At 47.1% G+C, this 21,401-nt stretch overlaps 1 protein-coding gene across 3 annotated transcripts in view; it reads left to right on the top strand.

Annotated features, from left to right (window-relative positions):
- The window catches only part of LOC142571305 (retinol dehydrogenase 12-like), a 170,381-nt gene that overhangs the window by 67,435 nt on the left and 81,545 nt on the right, over positions 1-21,401 (top strand). For all 3 annotated transcript variants that reach the window (XM_075679558.1, XM_075679557.1, XM_075679559.1), the window contains exon 4: positions 10,084-10,176. In XM_075679558.1, coding sequence (XP_075535673.1) covers positions 10,084-10,176 — 93 coding nt within the window. The remainder of the gene's footprint in view (positions 1-10,083; positions 10,177-21,401) is intronic.

Below are 21,401 nucleotides of genomic sequence, written 5' to 3'. Positions count from 1 at the left end.
GTTCCGTCCTTGCCCTAATTCAATAATAGCCAATTTTAGCAGCTGCAAATCAAGCTGACTTCAGAAGACTGCTGATTTTTTAGCCACTTCTAGTAGATTATTGCATGGTTAATTTTCTAGTTGGGCATGACATGCTTCGTGCTTAAAAAATGAACTGTTTAAAGAATTATTGGAGTAATATTAGGACAGGCAACTCTGACTGAATCATCACTGCTTTTGTCGCAATATGTGGCAATGAGCTGGGCAGATGGTGTCACGAAACCATAGGTTGTACAAGTACAGAAGAAACAAAATTGGAGTTCTGAAATTTAAAGCCATATTTTTACAGCCTCTCTTTATACTGCTGACATTAGAGAGCTTTAGATTAGTGGACGCAAGCAGCGTGTGTAAACAAGCACCATGTTTGGGTATTTCTGGCACCCATGTGGTTTGCATAACCAAGCAGCACGCGAGTCGCTTGCGTCCTCTTATGCAGTACTATTATTTTCATTGTAAAACAACCAATATCGCAGTAAGTCTGATCAACCTGCATCAATATGCTAGACATTGTTAAGCACTTAAGGTGTGTTGGTTGAACGTTTAAAGCACTTCACCAAACCCTAGGCCAGTAGACTTGTACTTTTCAGTATTAGTTGCTAATCAACAATCTGACAATAAGCCGGGGAATAGCATCACCGTGTCGTTAAGTTCACTATTCACTTCCGCATGCGCCAGCAACATGTCCTTTAAAGACATTTAGCTCTGTTAAAAAAAGGCATATGTGGGCACTTTGACGAATTTCAACATGCGCTAAATATTTTTCATCGCTGCTCTTGTATAGGTCCACAAGGCGAGAGGAAACACTTTATTGCGTAGCACAGTAATCCACATACACTCATCAGACCAAGCTTAGCTGTAGGCTCCACTTCACTCAACGTTTAAAGCACTTCACCACACCCTTGGCCAGTAGACTTGTACTTTCCAGTATTAGTTGCAAATAAACTCTTGAGGTGTTTACATTGTTTTTCTGTGCTGTAAGATTAGTTTGACAGTCCTAATAGAATTGTTAAAGTGAAGTTCTGGGCTGTTGTATTGGCCATGTCACTCTAAAACTGTTCGGTCTGACACTGTCAAAGCATTTGGCAACATTAATAAGCTTCACCTCACTATATATATGTATTGCGGTAGGACCATTCAGCATGTGAAAATAAAAATACCGGCAAATAGAGAGTTCGAGAGCACCGGAGAATATAGTAAAGCGGGCGGGACAGTATCTTCAGGGTAACAAATGTGTTGCGGTGAAGTTATTGCAGACGTATATACACATTCATTCGTCCGAACTTTGCAACGAACCCTGCGCCCCTTGCTAAAACTGAAAGCGCAAAAAACAGGCAGAGATGCAGCTGAACATCACAGGGCACAGTATTAAGCTCCACCTCACTGTGCTTATCGCGCCCTTAGAATCAATAATATTAGACATCTACTCTGCATTTCGCGCAATTCTGACAGATCATGTGATGTCACTAAAGCTCCGTTATGTTGACAGGACTGCGCGATAATTGTCGTAAAGCCCACGATAAAAGTAAATCACATGAAGTCACGGATAGCGCACTACCGCTGAACGCGATTGAAAACATGCGCTGCCCCATTTCAAGGACGCTTGAACAGTTGTGAGCAAACACCACCTTAAGCATTATATTACTTACGTAAGTCGTGGCGAAAAACATGTGCAATACCTCCGCCTACCAGTCCCGTCAAGTAAAGGTGCATGTGCGATGTGATGACGCTGCCGAAAAGGGGCGAACACGGCGACGCTGCTGCACAGCGCCGGTTCGCACATTGCATTGCCGAGGTGCTACGCCACTTGAATATTTCAATCGTCAGCACCACTGAATTCTTCAGAAATACAGGTCTCACACCACCAGAGTTCACTGAGAGTTAAAGCCGACATGGCACACCACTACTACTGCACGACCTTTAGCCAACAAATACTGAGCCCACTGCGGAGGCACACGACCAGCGGTCGGCGTGGACCGGAGATTCCACGCGCGCCGCGGCATCGCGGTTCGCTGAGCTTCGCTGCCGAGGCGCTAGGCCACTTCGACATTTCAATTGTCAAGGAAGCACGGGTCACACAACGCAGATTCTGTACTGCCAGAGCTCACCGAGGCGAAAGCCGCACTGCCGCACCACCACTACTCGCGGCTTTCCTCCAAGTGACACAGAACCTACAACCAACACACAAGCAACGCAAGCACAATCACATAAGCAACGTTGAACAACGCGCGGTCCGCGCGGGCCAGATCAATGGCCAGAGAACGATCACGCCGTGAACGAACACGCCACGGCGTCGCTCGGCGCCACCATCATGCCTTCTTAAAAATTCCTAAACGATCCTGTTCCTAGGCACCTAGGATCAGGTCACGTGAGGGGTTTTTGTACGACAATTAGACGCACGCATGGGCCTCTGCCTCGAGCTCCGGCCATCACCCCTGGATGATGCTGACTTATGCTGCCTCAAACCTACTCTCCCTTTCCCCCTCTATCCCCTCATCTTTCATCCCCCGCCCCATCCCCATTGCGCTGAGCGGTGCTCCCATATGGGCTGCAGAATCGAGCGTACTTTCCCTCTCCCAAATCACGAAGAAGAAGAGAGATCCTGAAGTAATCGAGAAGCGCCGGGCACGAGATGAACAAGACCGGCAAAAGACGCGTGCTAGGCGTGCCCAGGAGATTCCCGAAGAACCAGCTAGGCGCCAATGCAGCTGTGTCGTACAAGATAGCATAGCTTAGAAAGCCATACGCGTAACCCGCATTCACGAAGTGAAACGTCATTATAATTTTTCCACAGGCGTTAGCGCCGCGGTGACAGCCAGCAACTGTGTAAAATTTCGCAGCTACGCATCACAGGCAGTGAATGAGTTGATTTCGTTTGTGAGGAAGCAGCCCAACTGAATCGCTTCCTGCCTGATTGGGTTATCTGCTTGTAGTATCAGTAGAATTTCCTTTACCATGGTTCTGTATAAGTCTTACTGGGGTGTTTTTGAGCTCTGTGCTTTTTTTAAGTTACCATGCTTTGTTCATATTAATTTCACAACTTCGTTTTTTTTTGTTCACAATAAAAACAATATTTGTCGGTGTCTGTGTTTCCTTCCTGCTGTTTGTGTAACTGATTTAAGAGCTTACTGCAGTAGGTTGTTGTGTTTCTGCCACCCGCCGTGGTTGCTTAGTGGCTATGGTGTTGAACTGCTCAGCACGAGGTCGTGGGATCGAATGCCGGCCACGGCGGCCGCATTTCGATGGGGACGAAGACATCCGTATGCTTAGATTTAGGTGCACGTTGAAGAACTCCAGGTGGTCTAAATCTCTGGAGTCCTCCACTACGGCGTGCCTCATAATCAAAAAGTGGTTCTAGCACGTAAAACACCATGATATTTTTTTTTATTCTGGTCATTTGTGTACACCCCCCTGCTCATGTAAGGTCCCTCCCACACGGGTATTTCAGGTATTGCAAATAAATAAACGAATGAATAACTAAATTAATTAATGCTCATGCACGTGTGAAGATTGGCTAGTAATCGGGTTGTGTTTTCAAGTGCGTTTCAATACGTAGCCAAAACGAAGGACCATTTCCATTGGCTGCTAATCGACAGACCACCAGTGTAATTTCTATGTAGTGTTTTGTTAAGTATAAGCAATGAAATCAACCAATTGGTGCATGTTCATGATTACAGTGCACAGAAACTGGCCTATTCAATAGAACCCATAGAATTGGACCTATCCAACTGAAGCGTCTTGTGAGCCGCTTGAGTTCCGACTGCTGACTCGACATGCACACTGTCCCTCGTCTTCAATTCACGGAAACCGCCCAAGCTGCACCTGCTCAACATTGCTTCGTGGCATTCGCGCAAAGAATACGATCGAATCAAGTGTCAGTCAGCACAGAACCCCGTTGCTTTATTTGCTCAACTATTTATGCGTGGAGGGTAGGACAGGCAACATGTTTAGATAGCTTTCGAGGGCCTGTTTGTTCATTCCATCGTTAGTGGGCATGCACAATAATGCTGATTGAAAAGATGTTAACATTGCGCTTGTCTTTATAAAGCACGATACATCCTCGTTTCTGTACAAACACCAAAAAATGAAAATATTATCGAACGGCATTGCGAGGGGTTACGAACATTGCTTAATATTGCTGCCCTATTGGAGGCGCTGTGGCGGTCTTTTTTGCCTTGTTGATCTCCTCAAAAGAGGCCTTGTCTCATTTGATATCATCGGTGCACCTCCAATTGACGACGTATGTTGGCTTACAATGCCGTCGTTGTCGCTTTCGTCGTCCGTGAAATCTTAGGTGGATGACTCCATGCTGAATGGTTCGGCTGTCGCAAGAAGGTGCTGCCGGTTCCGACGCAGCATCTTGCCGTCTTCTGTCTCCGCTCGGTAGGACCTTGGTTGCTCCACTCGCATCGCTCTGGCTTTGGTATCCCATCAGTCTCCGCGCACTCGCATGACTTGTCCTTTCTGCAAAGGAGCCAGGGAGCGTCTCGGCTGTTCGATCTGTCGATGCTTCCGCACAGACGTGCTGGGCACCTCCGCAAAATGCGGCAATGGCGTTCGAAGCCGTCGACGAAATAGCAGTTCACCTCGCGACCTGTCGTCTTCCAGAGGACATGACCTGTAACTGAGCAATCCAAGCCAGAAGTCGTCTCTTCCTTCGGTTGTTCTTTAAGGATTCTTTTAACCCCCTGAACCCGTTTCCCGGCCAAGCCATTTGAGCGTGGAAACCGCGGGCTCGAAGTAACATTCTGGAAATCGTATCTTTTTGACAAGAGCAGAAATTTGCGGTGAGAGAATTGCGGTCCGTTGTCAGTGCATACTTTCATTGGTATGCCGTATTTTGCAAATATTGCGCTTAGTCTATCAATGACACAAGCTGCTGACGTGTCCTGCAACTGCTCAACCTCGAGAAAATCAGACGATGCATCATACACACAAGGATACGATTTTCCAGCGTATATACTGGAAGATGTCAATACCAATCCTACACCAGGCATGCGCAGGCACTGGGCGGATAAGAAGGGGTTCGCTGTGTTGCTTGTATGCGTGCTTATGACATACTGAGCATTTTTTACAAGATTTTTTTTATATCAATGTTCATACCGGACCAGAAAACCAAACGACGCGCATGTTCTTTGCACTTATTTAGTGCCATGTGGCCTTCATGGATTCTTCGCAACATTTCTTCACGCATGCTAGTTGGCACCACGATCTTGCACCCTTATAGTAGCGCAGCGCTTACTACTGATAGCTCACTTTCGAAATGCTTAAGCCGTCCCTGTACAGGTTGGTTCTTCTGAAGGTATGTGACGATACTATGCAAGTAGCTATCATATCGGGTTTCTTTTGATAAGCGCTCTAACGTGGCATCCCTTATAAGTGACGATACAACACCTACGGCGTGAATCTCGATGCCTTCTTCTGCTTCATCCTTTTGCGGTTTTCCTACAGAGGCACGCGACAGCAGGTCTGGCAACAGGAACTGCTTTCCTGGAACAAAATGCATAGTGAAATTGTATTTTAGCAAACGTCGAAGGAAGCGCTGCAGTCTCGGTGGCATGTCAGCAATTGCCTTTTGCGAAATATTGATCAGTAGGCGGCGGTCTGTTTCAAGGATGACCATGCGCCCATAAAGAAAATGATGAAATTTCTCGCACCGGTATACCACAGCCGACGCCTCCTTCTCAATCTGTGAATATCGTTTTTGGGTGTCGGTGAGTACTCGCGAAGCATACGCAACAGATTTCCAAGCGTCCCCGTAACGCTGTAGCAATGCTGAACCGATGCCATCTTGCGATGCATCCGAAGCTATTTTAGTGTCACGCATCGGGTTGAAGATAGCCAGTACTGGCTGGTTGCTTAAAGTGGCACAGATATGGTTCCATTCTGTGGCATTGTTATCCGTCCAATCGAAAACACTGTCTTTTCTTATCAGGTCTGGGAGTAAGTTAGTTTTTTCTGCGAGTGCCGGTACAAACTTAGCGAAATAGTTGACGACACCTAGCATTCCATGAACTCCTTTCTTGTCCCTCGGTGGCGGCAGATGTAGAACTGATTCAACTGAATCAGGGCTTGGCCGTATGCAGTTTTCGGAAATGACATCGCCAAGAAAAGAAATATATGCCATACTAATTTCGCATTTTGAAGCATTGAATGTTAATGCCTCCTTACGCGGGGACTGAAGGACTGCTCGTAGCCGTTCGTAGTGCTCTTTTCTTGAAGAGCCCCGCACTAGAATGTCGCCGACGTACACAAATGCACCAGGAATCCCGTCCAAGATCTCGTTCATGTACCTTTGAAATACCTTGGATGCTGACGCTATGCCGAAAGGAAGCCTGAGGAAACAATAACGCCCAAACGGGGTCGAAAACGTACAGATCCTGGACGTTTCTCCATGCAACGGTATTTGATGAAATCCAGATTTGGCCTCTAGTCGTGAAAAATATCGCGCCCCCGCAAACTCAGCTTCTATGTCATCGCGACGAGGCATATGCAAGTGCTCTCGCTTGAGACCTTGATTAATTTTCCTAGGATCCATGCATATACGTAGCTGACCGTCCTTCTTGACGATAACTAACGGACTTGCCCAGTCTATTGGCTCTTCAACCTTGGCAATGATGCCTGCCTTGAGCATCCGGTCGAGTTCAGCCCGCAGTGGTTTCAGCAGCGCCAGGAGTACTCGTCTAGCCATCTGGACCGTAGGTACGGCGTCTTGTCGCAATACTATTTTGTCTAGCCGCTGAATGCATCCAGTGCCGGTGAAGACGTCATTGTATTCCCGCATGAACTCTGTAGTTCCGTTTGTTGTTATTCCTTCAACCGACCTGACGAAGAGCCCCAGGCGTTCGCTTGCTTCGCGACCGATAATCGCGCGTCCCTTCCTTACAAGGAAGAAGTCGACTTCAGTCGCCGTCTTGTCGACTGTGACATTCAATCTGGCTACCCCAAAGTGCTTGATGATTCCTCCCCCATAGGAGCGTAGCACTGAATTACTTGCTTTTATTTGTGCCGCTGGCTGTAGTGCGCGGTACATACCATGTGGCAGAAGGTTGACTTGTGCACCGGTGTCCACTTTCAAGTTGATGTGCTTGCTGCCGACTATTGCTTGCTTTACCCAGTCACGCTGTCTTTCGACAGTATCTACCGATACGTCGAGAATCGTGAAGTCTTCGTCAGCACTGACTTCGCCCACTTGCCTGTTGATATTGTATTGCACAGGAAAATGGTTCTTGCATCCGCATCGTCTACAGATGCGTCCAAACGCCGGACAATTCCTCGAGCCGTGCTGCCGACCACACCTACTGCATTTAAATACTCCGGACACACCAGTTTCATTTGGCCTTGTTTGGACACGGTCAAATTGGCGCTGTTCGCGTGCCTAAAGTTGATTTTGTGCATCGGACAACTCGGGGGCTTTGCATACCTGCTCAGCTTTCGCCAGTGTCAATTCCTTGTCCTGTAGCAGCTGCTGGCACACTTTGTCGTCGCTCGTTCCAAATACAATTTGGTCGCGGATCATTGAATTTTACATTACACCGAAGTCGCATGATTTCCCCAGGTGCCACAGGTCCCTTGCGAATGGCACAAAGGGCTCTCCTTCTGCTTGGACTCGTCGTCGAAATAGGTACCGCTCATGTGTTTCATTCACCTGCGCTGCGCAGTACTCATCAAATTTCTTGATAATGATCGCATATTCCACTCTTTCGGCGTCTTCAGTGAAAGTGAAGTTGTAGATTTCCAACACATCATCGCCTCCTAAACTGAGCAGTAGGCAGTCTTCGTGCTATCATCCCGAGGCTTGTCTCTTGGCACCGGGGCTGCTAGGAAAAGCTCGAAATTTCGCTTAAAAGGTTTCCATTGTTTGGCAATGTCAGCACTGAGGCGTAACGGTTCAGGAGGCTTTAATAATTCCATCACGGGTGGCCACGCACTTCTGACACCATGTTTCGTGCCGTTCGCGCAGAGAATACAATCGAGTCAAGTGTCAGTCAACACAGAACATCGTTGCTTTATTTTCTCAACTATTTATGCGTTGTGGGTAGAAGAGAGAACACGTTTAAGATAGTTTTCGAGGACATGTTTGTTGATTCCATCGTTAGTGGGCATGTGCAATAATGCTGAGTTGAAAAGATGTTAACATGATCCACTTGTCTTTATAATACACGATGCAAACATGTCTAACTACTCATAGGCGTATAATTGCCTAAAACTTCTCACCTACCGTCATCTAACCGCTGCGGTGGCTTAGCGGCTATGGTGTTGCGCTGATATAAAAGCATAAGCACGCGGGACAAAATCCCGTCCGCCGCGGCCGCATTCCGTTAGGGGCAAAATGCAAGAACGCCCGTATCCCGTGCGTTGTGAGCATGTTAAAGAACCCCAGGTGGCCAAATTAATTCGGAGTCCCCCACAATGGTGTAAAAGTCCAGAATTAATTTACCGTCATCTCTGAAGCGTCACCATGGGCACTGCGTAGGGCAATGGTGCCCCTTCACATACCTCGGATTTTGAGGAAGTCGCGTGTCCCTTCCACTAGCCTTGAAAAACTCATCTTGGACCATTTGGCTGCGCTATACGGTGATTCTGTCGGTTCATGCTCTTCAACAGCGGCCTTTGTAATCCCTAACTTGGGCACATCCCGCTAATACATATTGGATCACAAATAATTTTCAACAGCTACAGAGTTTCTTGCAATACCAAAAGCTGTCAACTTCGTCTCCTGCCTGACACCGCGTACATAGACCATACTTTCGGACGCGAAATCAGCACTGCAAGTCATCGATTCTTTCTAGATAAGGGGCCAGTATTATGTGCTAGCATTAGATGTTCTACAGATATTTCATCTTGCGCAGAGGAACGGTCACTCAGTTACCTTCCAATGGGTACGTGGTCACTGTGGTTTGGGCGGCAACGAGCTAGCTGATGGGGAAGTAGAAATCACTGTTTCTAAAGTCGTTGAGGTAAAGATTCCATAGGCGCGAAGTGATGTAAACTTTCTCTTGACTGCGCTCATGCGAGATTGCTCAACAGGCTATAGTGGAATCAACTAGAACATCGCCACAAGCACCTGTGGGACTCTGGCATGACTGTTCTTCTCCCGGATAAATTCAAGCGATGGCAAGCAAGCATGCGTCACTGGAATCGCCTAGGCGCCGCCTTCACACGACACTATATTCACATCCTGTCGGCCGTGTGCAGAGCCCTTGTTGTGAACGCCGCCAAGTGGGAACAGAAGAGAGGCAGGGAGGTTAAGCCGACGCACGTCCGGTTTGATGCCCTGCACTGGATGAGAGGGAAGGGCGGAAAGAGAAAGGGAGAGCGCAATAGTGCATTTGAAAGTGCGCAATGATTCTATAAACGGTCGCAGGGACCTGACGACCTAAGGTACTGCGATAACGCTCTCCTTGCGTCCTGCGGCATCGACACGCACGGCCATGGTCCAAGGATCTTCATTTACGAAAACTTGTCTACACAGTAGCCAGTTTAATGCTGTCCGGAGGACTTTACGCCCGACGTCGTACCCGGCACAAAGAAGGAAAATATGCTCATTAGTTCCTGTTGTTCCACAAAAATCGCAGAGGAGCTTGTCACCCATAATGTTGATGAACGAGTAAATATCAACATGAGTTAAAGGCGGCGCGATAGTGTCGCCGCCTCAGAGCGGGACACATTTCAGCTAGAGGTCTGGAGGTGACGTATGTAGAGGAGATGTCGGATCATGGTAGGAACTTTCTGAAAATATTAGGGTAAAATACTGTCACGATTTAGAATAGGTCAGCCGCAGAAGAGCTTAAGGTATCGATTACTGTTCCAACATTATAAAAGATAATGGCGAATAGAACAACTCGTAAATAGAGTGCACAGCACTTAGTAGGACGATTTTTGCTGCTGAGATTACTGAGACTCACTCATCGCTTTCCAAAAGAGCTGAGTAGGCACCAGGATTCCTAATAAATGATATGCTTGTAGAAAAGTTTTATGGTGCTCCTTCGTCAGGCGTATCCCACTTACGATGTTCCTTTCTTTTGTTTTGTTTTTTCTACATAGCGCCTCCGAATAGAGAGGAGACCGAGGACGGCTTCGAGGCCACTTTCCAAGCAAATCACCTCGGGCATTTCCTGCTCACACATCTGTTACTTGGTGAGTTCTTTACTCCCGATGTGTAATGTAGTAAAATTTGATATAATTATCAAATGCTAATATTTGTGCGAGTAACGGGTATCCTATGTTTCGTAGAAGATATTACGAGCATATAAATCTGTATTTTTAATTGCCTGGAAAGTGGGAAAGCTATTGGTCTTTCCCTCGAATAATCCACTCAAACCAGAGGCCCCACTGAAGCAGACGCCCTTAAAGCGAGTTAACCACAATTCAGAGCCACACTATCATCATCATCATCAGCCTGGTTACGCCCACTGCAGGGCAAAGGCCGCTCCCATACTTCTCCAACAACCCCGGTCATGTACTAATTGTGGCCATGCATGCCTGCAAACTTCTTAATCTCATCCGCCCACCTAACTTTCTGCCGCCCCCTGCTACGCTTCCCTTCCCTTGGGATCCAGTCCGTAGCCCTTAATGACCATCGGTTATCTTCCCTCCTCGTTACATGTCCCGCCCATGCCCATTTCTTTTTCTTGATTTCAACTAAGATGTCATTAACTCGCGTTAGTTCCCTCACCCAATCTGCTCTTTTCTTATCCCTTAACGTTACACCTATCATTCTTCTTTCCATATCTCGTTGCGTCGTCCTCAATTTGAGTAGAACCCTTTTCGTAAGCCTCCAGGTTTCTGCCCCGTAGGTGAGTACTGGTAAGACACAGCTATTATATACTTTTCTCTTGAGGGATACTGGCAACCTGCTGTTCATGATCTGAGAATGCCTGCCAAACGCACCCCAGCCCATTCTTATTCTTCTGATTATTTCCGTCTCATGACCCGGATCCGCCGTGACTACCTGCCCTAAGTAGATGTATTCCCTTACGACTTCCAGTGCCTCGCTGCCCATTGTAAATTGCTGTTCTCTTCCGAGACTGTTAAGCATTACTTTAGTTTTCTGCAGATTAATTTTTAGACCCACTCTTCTGCTTTGCCTCTCCAGGTCAGTGAGCATGCATTGCAATTGGTCTCCTGAGTTACTGAGCAAGGCAATATCATCAGCGAATCTCAAGTTGCTAAGGTATTCTCCATCAACTTTTATCCCCAATTCTTCCCACTCCAGGTCTCTGAATACCTCCTGTAAACACGCTGTGAATAGCATTGTAGAGATCGTATCTCCCTGCCTGACGCCTTTCTTTATTCGGATTTTGTTGCTTGCTTTATGGACGACTACGGTGGCTGTGGAGCCGCTATAGATATCTTTCAGTATTTTTACATACGGCTCATCTACACCCTGATTCCGTAATGCCTCTATGACTGCTGAGGTTTCGACAGAATCAAACGCTTTCTCGTAATCAATGAAAGCTATATATAAGGGTTGGTTATATTCCGCACATTTCGCTATCACCTGATTGATAGTGTGAATATGATCTATTGTTGAGTAGCCTTTACGGAATCCTGCCTGGTCCTTTGCTTGACAGAAGTCTAAGGTGTTCCTGATTCTATTTACGATTACCTTAGTAAATAGTTTGTAGGCAACGGACAGTAAGCTGATCGGTCTATAATTTTTCAAGTCTTTGGCGTCCCCTTTCTTATGGATTAGGATTATGTTAGCGTTCTTCCAAGATTCCGGTACGCTCGAGGTCATGAGGCATTGCGTATACAGGGTGGCCAGTTTCTCTAGAACAATCTGTCCACCATCCTTCAACAAATCTGTTGTTACCTCATCCTCCCCAGCTGCCTTTCCCCCTTTGCATATCTCCCAAGGCTTTCTTTACTTCTTCCGGCGTTACCTTTGGGATTTCGAATTCCTCTGGACTAATTTCTCTTCCATTATCGTCGAGGGTGCCACTGGTACTGTATAAATCTCTATAGAAATCCTCAGCCACTTGAACTATCTCATCCATATTAGTAATGATATTGCCGGCTTTGTCTCTTAACGCATACATCTGATTCTTGCCAATTCCTAGTTTCTTCTTCACTGTTTTTAGGCTTCCTCCGTTCCTGAGAGCATGTTCAATTCTATCCATATTATACTTCCTTATGTCAGCTGTCTTACGCTTGTTGATTAACTTCGAAAGTTCTGCCAGTTCTATTCTAGCTGTAGGGTTAGATGCTTTCATACATTGGCGTTTCTTGCCCACAAATACAAACATTTCATCAGGAAACCCACATATAACACGAGCGTCGCTACTCAAATACTGATACATTAGGCCGCCGCTGAACCAAACTAAATGTATTGTGGCTCTTGTAACAGACAGAAGGACAATTTCGGATCGCGTCCACAGATATTTTATGGAAGCGGGAAAACTCGGTTCAATATCATATTTGAAGCCAGCACACCTGTGTTACGTTGCAGCGGAAAGTGGCGTCTGGAAAATGGTTGCATCAAGCGATCTGACTCTGCGTATTGCACTCGCCGTTCGAGTAGACTTCTGGCTTCAAAGCACCACATGGCACAGCCATTTCAGCAAAAGTTGTAATTTAGCATTTCCCCCCCCCCCCCTATTCAAGCACCCCATCTAGTGTACTCTTCAGAGTCACGAGGCATGTGTTTGCGTTGTAGTTGGCTTGTGAGCCTTCTTTCGTAACTCTGCAGTTTTACGAATTTATCTCGGGATATCTGAGAACTTTAGTCCATCTTCTGACTCGGACACACAGTATGTTCGGTGCGCATTCGCAAAACTTCTGCGCCATAAGTTCGGTCGGCGATTAGCTATCGCAATGGAGATCGACTTTACAACCTGCCTATCAGTTTAGTGACTGGCGGGCGCCCAAACACCCACCAATAAAGAACTGTTCGGTATATTGTGCTTTTTGCGATGACATTATGGGGAAGGATGGCGGGGACAGATCAATACGGGCCGTTGTCGTTGTTCTCCGCTTCGTAACAGATGGCGATCCTGAATGCGTTGCAAAACACGTCGGTGCTGACACGAATGCGCGATGTGTCATAGCAGCGTCCTTAATGTGGATAGTCTTGATAACGGTGCACAGTATGCGTTACTCGCAAGAGTTTCAAATCAAGAAAGAGAGAGAGAGACAGAAGAAAGAGGAAAGGCAGGGAGGTTAACCAGAGGGGAAGATCCGGCTTGCTACCCTATGCTGTGGACAGAGAGGAGTGGATGTAAAGTCACAGGAAAGTACAGAGAGAGAGAGAAAAGGAGCACAGATACAATCACATTCGGTCACTGTCACCGCCTACAGTCACCGCACAGCACCGTAACACTTGTGACCCTGTAAGCATCAGTTCATGTATAGCCGCTTGTCCAAGTCTATTGCCTTTAAAAATTGCAACAGAGCCCTAGTCGACCTCCGCTGCGATGAATTGCGATGTCGTCATTCTAAAGTGCTTACTTTGTTAAAGGTCTTTGGTCAGGTGCGCTATCGCGATTGCGACCGATCGTCTCTGAAAATTGTAGCCAGGATAGTCGCAGGTGTTGAAGAGTCTCCTCGCTACCACAGTAATCACACGAGGCGTCGTCGGCCCATCCGATTCGGAAAGCAAAAGGCGTTGTAAAGACCACTCCTAACCTGATTCGACAAAGCAGGGTAGCCTCGCGTTGGCAGAGTCCAGATGGTGCAGCCGGTTGCTTCGAACACTTCGTGTTTTCCGCATGGAGAACGTGATGTTGCGGGTGAGCATTCGAAGTTTTCTAGCGGCATCTGTCGTTGATAACGGTATCGACTCCTCTTTGTCGCCTTTAAGAGCTGACCGAGCAGCGTTATCAGCGTGCTCGTTACCTATGACGCCGCAGTGGCTTGGAAGCCACTGAAATGTCACGTGGTGTCCTTTCTCGGCCAAGGCATAGCTTAGTTTTCTAATCTCTAATACCAGTTGTTCGTGTGGTCTGTGCTACAGGGCTGATAGTAAAGACTGCAGTGCTGCCTTCGAGTCACTGTATATGGGCCACTTTCAAGGTTGTTTTTGGCTGACGAGGAGAAGTGCAGCGCGAACAGCTGCAAGTTCCGCAGCCGTTGATTTAGTTGGGTGACACGTCTTGAAACTGATGGTGGTGGCTCTCACTGGAAACACCACTGGAGATGAACACTGTAGATGAACACTGGAGAGTTCCTTATACATCTGTATAAATATGTACGTGTTCAGAGCACCTCATCGTGCAAAAAAAGCAGAGTTAGTTGCTTAAGAGCATTTCGTGACAGCTCAGATTTTTTTTCTGATTCCTGTTATGGTGAGGTGCACTGCAGGTTGAGCCAAACACCATGTAGGAGTGCTTGCGGCCTGATGGAAGGCGCGTGTAATAATCCGATATCGTATTGATGCCTGCGGCCTTTCAGACGGTAGTGTTGCAAGATGATGGAACGGGCTCAGGCAAATGGCTAATGTGCACTCTCTGCACTTCCACCGCAATGTGCGTTTGTATTGGTTGGTCTCGGGCGATTGCAACAGTCGACACTGTTGATGAGCATCTAGGGAAACCAACACAAGTCTGAGCGCCCGAGCTTGAATAGCCTGTAGAGCACGAAGGTTTGTCCTGCAAGTGCATGGTTAGTTCGGGCCAACTGGGGCGCGATCGGAGATATTTTGTTCGATACGCGTTCTGTTCAGTTGCTGCAACGTCACATAGTTGCAGTATGCAAAATTTGTGACAGCGGGGCGGAGAGAGCAGCCAATCAGGAAGCGGTGACCTCCCCGGAAGTTTACTTCAGTGGTGTGTCGTCTGCTTGCAGACAGTATACAACAAAACGAAATGTTTCTCGTCTTCCAAATGGATGAAATCTTTATTTAAAAAATGTATTTTTTCTTCTCAAGTCCGAGCACGTTTTCAAATAGTAGTACGTGTGACTACTGCAATTTATAACTATTAGTTTCTTTGCGTCATCCGTAGGTGCTGTCACGCACAGCGAGAAGAAAAAAGAAAACGAAAACGACGGGAAGAGTGGCGCACTTTTCAAGAGGCAGAGACAACATTCCAGTGGCTCGCTGGCACCGAAGATGGGGTCGATTTCTCTGTACAACCAACGAATTATTTGTTTCGAGAAACAAAAACGACGCCGGAATTCACTTTCTGCCATTTCTTCAAACGCGTTTCGCACCGCCACCCGCTCTCCTCTTTCCTCTAGAAACGCCAGCGCAACAACCTAAGTTCCCAAAGGAAGCGCCATTTTCTCGAACTAAACTATGGATTGGATTCAAACGTGCCATTCGGCAGCCGAAAAGGCCGCCTGTTCGATCCAATCCAATCCACCAGACGCGCCATGCGAAGCCGTATGATCGCTCCAAACTTCCCCGCTCCCGTCGGGTTCGGCGCCTAGCAGACAAAATGCGAGGTGGGAGGATGATTGACAGGAGCGTGTCGTCATTTTGACGTCACCAAAAACGTGGCCGCGCCCCACGGCTGGCGACGTCGGCGCGGAGTAGGCCAATCTCGCGCGCCGGTAACCGAACGAACGCGCCGAACAACCATCTCCGATCGCACCCCTGTAGATCAAAAAGCCCAGAAAAAGAGTCCTGTAAAATTCCAAATTTTTCCGCCCAGGAAATTGAAAAGCTGTGAGATTACTGTCAGGCGCTCTTTCAAGTAAATATAGTGCGGGCTCCACGAGAGACCTTTATCAATGATTTTGCCCAGAAATCTGTTACTCTTACCCAAAATATAACATGGGTCCCGGGACACGAGGGTGTTACTATGTTACTATCTTCTCCGGCGGCTGAGCCGGCTGTAAAACCCCTAAATAAACAAGTAATGACTACCTCTGAACTTTGCTAAACTTTGCAAGCTTTGGCGCTTTCTCTCTCGCCTGCAGCGCCTCCGGAGAGTCAACCTCCTATTGGTCGAAGCGCCGTGGTCACGTGCTAGCGCGCTTTCTTGGTCCGTCGTAGTAGGTTGCCTTGAAGCTAGCGCCGCCATTCAGGGTGGAGACAACCTCAACGGCGCCGCCATATTGAAGCACACGGGATCGGCTGCGCTAGCGTTCGTAACGGCGCCGTTCATGCTCTCGGCGCGCTTCAAGTGCTTTGATTTGAACATTCTTTTTATCAATAATGCACTGGGCATCTTCTTACTCATAATAGCCTTTTTAACATCCGGGGGTCGAAGATGTAATTGTACGAATTCATTTTAGGGCCCCGAGTGGTCGAAGTTGAACAGTTAGTGTGCCGTCAGTTGGCTATCATTTTAAAGATCCGTTGCCCAGCAGGTGCTACTGCTCCGTGCGAGTGAAAGAAATTGATTTTTTTTCTTTTTCTACGTGGTTTTTGGTTTTTCAATTCCTGCGCTTTGATAACAGCCGCGCGTCATCAGCCGCTTGCTCGCGGTGGTTGGTTTCGCTTCTGTCACGCGAGCTGTTTCCGTTTGTTTTGCTCGCAAAGACAACTTGTCTGCTTTTTAATCTTTCAAAGTGTAACTGCGAGTTCCTCGCCTGTTTATTGCCCACAGGGGTGCAATTACATCTGTTTACAGGCTGGTGCTGGTACATACAAATGATGCCGCGTATACCAATGTTGCCACTGCGCCTGCGTTTTGTTTCACGAGGCCCACGAAAACTGATTGCACCTCATTGGCGGTAGGATAAACCACTACTTCAAGTTTTCCACTCGTTTCATTTTTCTGACAGGCGCACAACCACCAAGCGTTCTTGCGTGCGCTCATATGCAGACTTCGCTTGCGCTCTGGACATGCACACCGGTTGTTCTGCTACGATTCCTCCGTTTGTGAAGCGATTCCTGCATATATTTTTCATTGTATTTATTTTATTCATGCCCATCTGTACTCATTTATAAACCATGCTTGTACACCTACACAAAAAAGGGTGAATCTCAAGTCATTAAATAACTGCAGTAATTCTTTTCTAACAGTTTTGAATCTGAAATAGAAGTAAGACTGAAAATTCATGCTTTGTGAAAAAGACTCGACCAGAAAAGGTTTAGTAAAAAGCTGCACTTTTGACGATGCCTGTGCATGCAATTCCTATTTTGCCTGCAAAATTGGGTGGTGATGTGCTAGGCTGTTGAAAATAACTGCTTCCTAAAGGTTGAGCTTCATTAGTGCGGCAGAAAATTATGTAACCTAGCTTGTCAACCTCCCCCCTTACAGACAGCAAAGGTAACGAAACAAAAAACAGTGCAAATTATTTCTTTAATGTCAAGTGCAGTCGACCATGAAGAAACGCAAACTACAATACAAGTAAGCGAGACAGAGGGACAGATAAGTTGGGTACGTACAGTGGGATTTTACCTTAAAAGGAAAGCATAAAAGCAAGGCATGAAAAAGACGCAAATCTCCAAATAAACGAGCAGGACATAGGGGCAATAAGTTGCTACGTGCACTGTGGTGTTACCTTTGCAACAAACATAAACACAAAGCTTAAAGAAAGATGCAAACTACAAAATAAGCCAGCAAGTCAGTGGTGAAAAAGCAGCTATTTACGGAGTGGTGTAAGATTTAAAGCAAGGTACTCTACGGCAAGTTCACGCCAGCCACAGTCTTGCTGCCATAACCGTCGTCTGCATCATCAGGCTCGTTCAGCCAGCGGAGGTAGATACGATGTCGCATGACAACAAAACGGCACATCAGTTTTCTCATAAGGCTTGGGTGGTCAGCGCACTCACTAGGTGGCAGAGGAACTGATCGCTCAGTAAGGCTTGTCAGTGTATTGATTGGGTGATCCAAATGACAAATATCATTTTCCTGTGAAATTTTCTTAAAGACACATTCACAGGAAGAAACAAAGCTCAGTACCGTATGGCTTACATACACCAAATTTCTAGAACCTTGACTGTACTCCTTGAGCTGCACAAGAGCGTGCTCATAGGAAGCCTCATCAGCAATCAGGGTCTAAGTACAGGTGGAGCATGGTTTGTTAGTAGATATAAGACACTTCACCAAATACCCTGGCAAGTGAGCGACGATGTCATTTTCTACAAGACACAATGGCTCGCCCTCTGTGCATTCATCATCGTACGAGGGTTCTTCAAATTCTTAATGCACTTCTTGAATCTCTGCAGAGAAGAAATCCACTAAATAGTTGCTGTCGCGAGCTTCATAACCAGAATTCTTAGGTACCTTGAGGAACTGGCCAAGTGACACAATTATGAGCGCATTTTTGACGTCATATGCACTCGGCACGGGAGAAATCATCCGGATGACCGAAAGCAAGTTCTCCAGGCAATCTTGGGCCAATCGTCTTGTCAAGAAGAATGCGTAGCCACATTTCTTTAGCAGAAATTCATGCAGTTGAAGCACTACAGCAGTGGACATTAGCACCCCTGCCTGGCATGGCTTACAGACCTTTTTGGTGCCAATGCCTAAGCTCTCAATGACTTCAACAGCGAGTTGCAGCGTTTCAATAGCCTCTTCATATTTGCTTTCATTTTATAAGCTCAGAGCAACAACAGGGTGCCGTGCAGTCATGATTGTGTACCACTTGAAAATTACTTCACAGAACCAGGCTGTTGTTTCAGCCTCGGGCGGCAGCTTCATGCGCTCTACAAAGTACCTTATAGCTGCAGGTGCTTCCCGGAACAACTGAACAGCTATCCCTACCTTTCCCTTTGTGAAGTGGCCGTTGGAAATGTGCGCGGTACTCAGGTTAGGTGCCACCTTCAGTTGTTCTGAGTCCATCTTTAGGACTGCTTCTATGTACTCAATCGACACATCACTGCTGCGTAAATTGTACTTTGCCACTATTTCTTCACTAAGTTTCATGGGATCTTTTCGCACGAGGTGCCCTCTAATATCTTTTAGTACATGTGAAGGATCCGGCATCAAAAACAATGACATAGAATTGTCACATGGGTGGGGAACAGTGCATCTAGTGACAGAGCGGCGGGAGCTTGACAGGTTTAAGCTCCACCACATCGCACGGTTGGAGCTCCCCATGTCGCAAGTCACGCACAGCACACGCAAAGAAATGTGTGCACAAAGGTTGATTAAATGGAAGACAAAGTCTCTCAGCTTCTCTCCATTGACAAAAGCACCTGTGTAGTGATAAGCAGTCACCTGCTTCCAGCGGGTGTTTAGGCCCCCAACCATAAAGACGAGTACATGGTTTGCTGCTCGGTCGGTTTCAGGGAGCGTCACATTGCCAAGGAAGCCGTCACCACTGCGGTCTAGCTCGACACCCTTGTGAATCTCCATTTCATCTATAAATATGACGCAGTCTTTTTCAATATTTGGCATTGCGGCCACTTTCACTTTCATCATATTTACTATATCAATAAAAACGCCGGGCCTAAATGTCAGGTGCTGCAGTCGTCTGCAAAGTGTTCTTCGAGAGAGAAGAGGATTGCCCTGTTCTAAAAGTAAGTCGTAGCCTGCAGAGCCACAAGGAAATTTGAGTTGCAGCGCATTCTTTATGGTTTCTGCACTCCATGCACTACCTTCCCGGCTCTTTCTCTTCAAGGCAGCCTTCTGGTCCTCGTTCAAGAAATCCATATTTTTGGTCAGCGGTGGGAGATCTTTTTTTAACCGCTTTGCTTTCCTGGCAGCAGTCTTCAACTTCTTTTTTGATGTCGACAAGTTTTCATGCAAATCAGTGTTTTTTTTTTCTTTTTCGCATCTCGCAAAGCCTATCGTAGCTCACATACAGAGAGCGAGGAAATATCTTCATTGCTCTCATGCTCGACTGCATTTTCTTCGAAAGAAGAGGTACTATCTCAACTCAGTTCTGCAGAGCCTTCTTGGTCAGCGTCTGTAGCAACTGTTGAGGAGGAGTTGGTGCCTTCCTCGCCAGCAGGTCCACATTCGGCAGTCCGTCTCATAGGGAGTTTCCTTCGCTTAGGTTGAGCTGAATTAATAATAACAATAAAAAAGGCATGTCTCAATGCTTATTGAAATAACTGCAAATCGCGGAAACAATACGCTCCACTAGAATTATTACTCAAGTCTAAAGTCGAACAGCGTGGGCAGAGCTGTAGACTAACAGGCAGCGTCCATTCTGTCGATTTCTCTCAAACTAGTCCTCTTCAAAGTGGAGCTCAAAAATAAATAAAACACCAAATGTGATTATTCACGTTTGTTTGGACTGATACAAAAATACTTGTAAAGAATAACGAGTTATTTAAGGTGCTTAACAGAAAATGTTCATAAAAATGTTGCTGTATTACCGAACCTCGCACGTTTCCAAACAACGCGCAGGCTACGACGGACGTCGAGCCAGAAAGCTCACGAAAAATTTGATCCATAATGTGCGTTAGCTGCACGTTTACATGAGTACATCCTGCTTAGGTATTTAGCTCCGTCACAGAATAGTAACCACAATCGGGAATGAAGATGCAACGATAAGGTCTCCTTACGAACAGCGTAGTGCAAATAAGCCCGTGACCATAACATCGGCTACGGCGCTTTCGAATAGCACGATTCAATTATATACCAATAAAAAAATCCTCTATGCACTTTGACATGAGAGCCGCAATTATCTACTGAGATCTCAAACAAAACCGCAAGGCTTCGAGTGGCACCAGCACAACAGCCGCACTCTCCAGACAAACCAGTGTGTGCCTTCAGTAGTGTTAGGGTTGGCGTCTGACACCACGTGGCGACAGGTCATTCACCCTACCCCCTGAGCCGGAGCCCACGGGCGACCTCATCCCCTTCACCTTCTCTTGGCCGGACCCCACGGCGCCGGAGAGCTCATTCACCCTACCGCTGAGCCGGAGCCCACGGGCGACCTCATCCCCTTCCCCTCCTCTCATGGTCGTGGCATCGTGTGTGCTTACCTCATCCCCTTCACCTTCTCTTGGCCGGACCCCAAGGCGCCGGAGAGGTCATTCACCCGACCTTCTCCCCGGATTCGTCAAAAAGAGGATCGACTTCTCCTGCCCGTGCTCGGTATTGCAGGAGGAGGGGCCCTCTCTCCATGCCTGTCACATGTCATTCGACGGAAGCAAGATCCCGCCCACACTTGTAGAGAGCCTATTTAAGGGGCTCCGAAATGTACTTTGAGAGGCTTCATACTTTATACTTCATATTCATGCTTTTCTTATTTTCTTTCAACTACCTTTGAATAAACCGTGCAAGTTTCGCACTAGCAAATCGTCTCGCCCCTGCTTGGTTGCCATGATCTACCGGATGCCTGCAGCCCGCCGACAACGCCACGCTACCCAATAAGAAATGTCGGTCGAGCTTCGATAGGCAGGCGCCGCTAATTCTCGGCAGCAGTACGGTACGCTACCCTGGAGTACGCAACAAACTGGTTGCGAGCGGTGGGATCGCCTCCAAACGCAACAAACTGGCTGGCAGCGATTGGGATACGGAATCCTGGAGACCCCAACTTGGACGACAACTACGAGATCGTAGCCTCTTCGT

Source organism: Dermacentor variabilis, chromosome 2, assembly GCF_050947875.1.
Source record: "Dermacentor variabilis isolate Ectoservices chromosome 2, ASM5094787v1, whole genome shotgun sequence".
Classification (NCBI taxonomy): domain Eukaryota; kingdom Metazoa; phylum Arthropoda; class Arachnida; order Ixodida; family Ixodidae; genus Dermacentor; species Dermacentor variabilis.
This window is presented reverse-complemented; position numbering and strand designations above follow the sequence as displayed.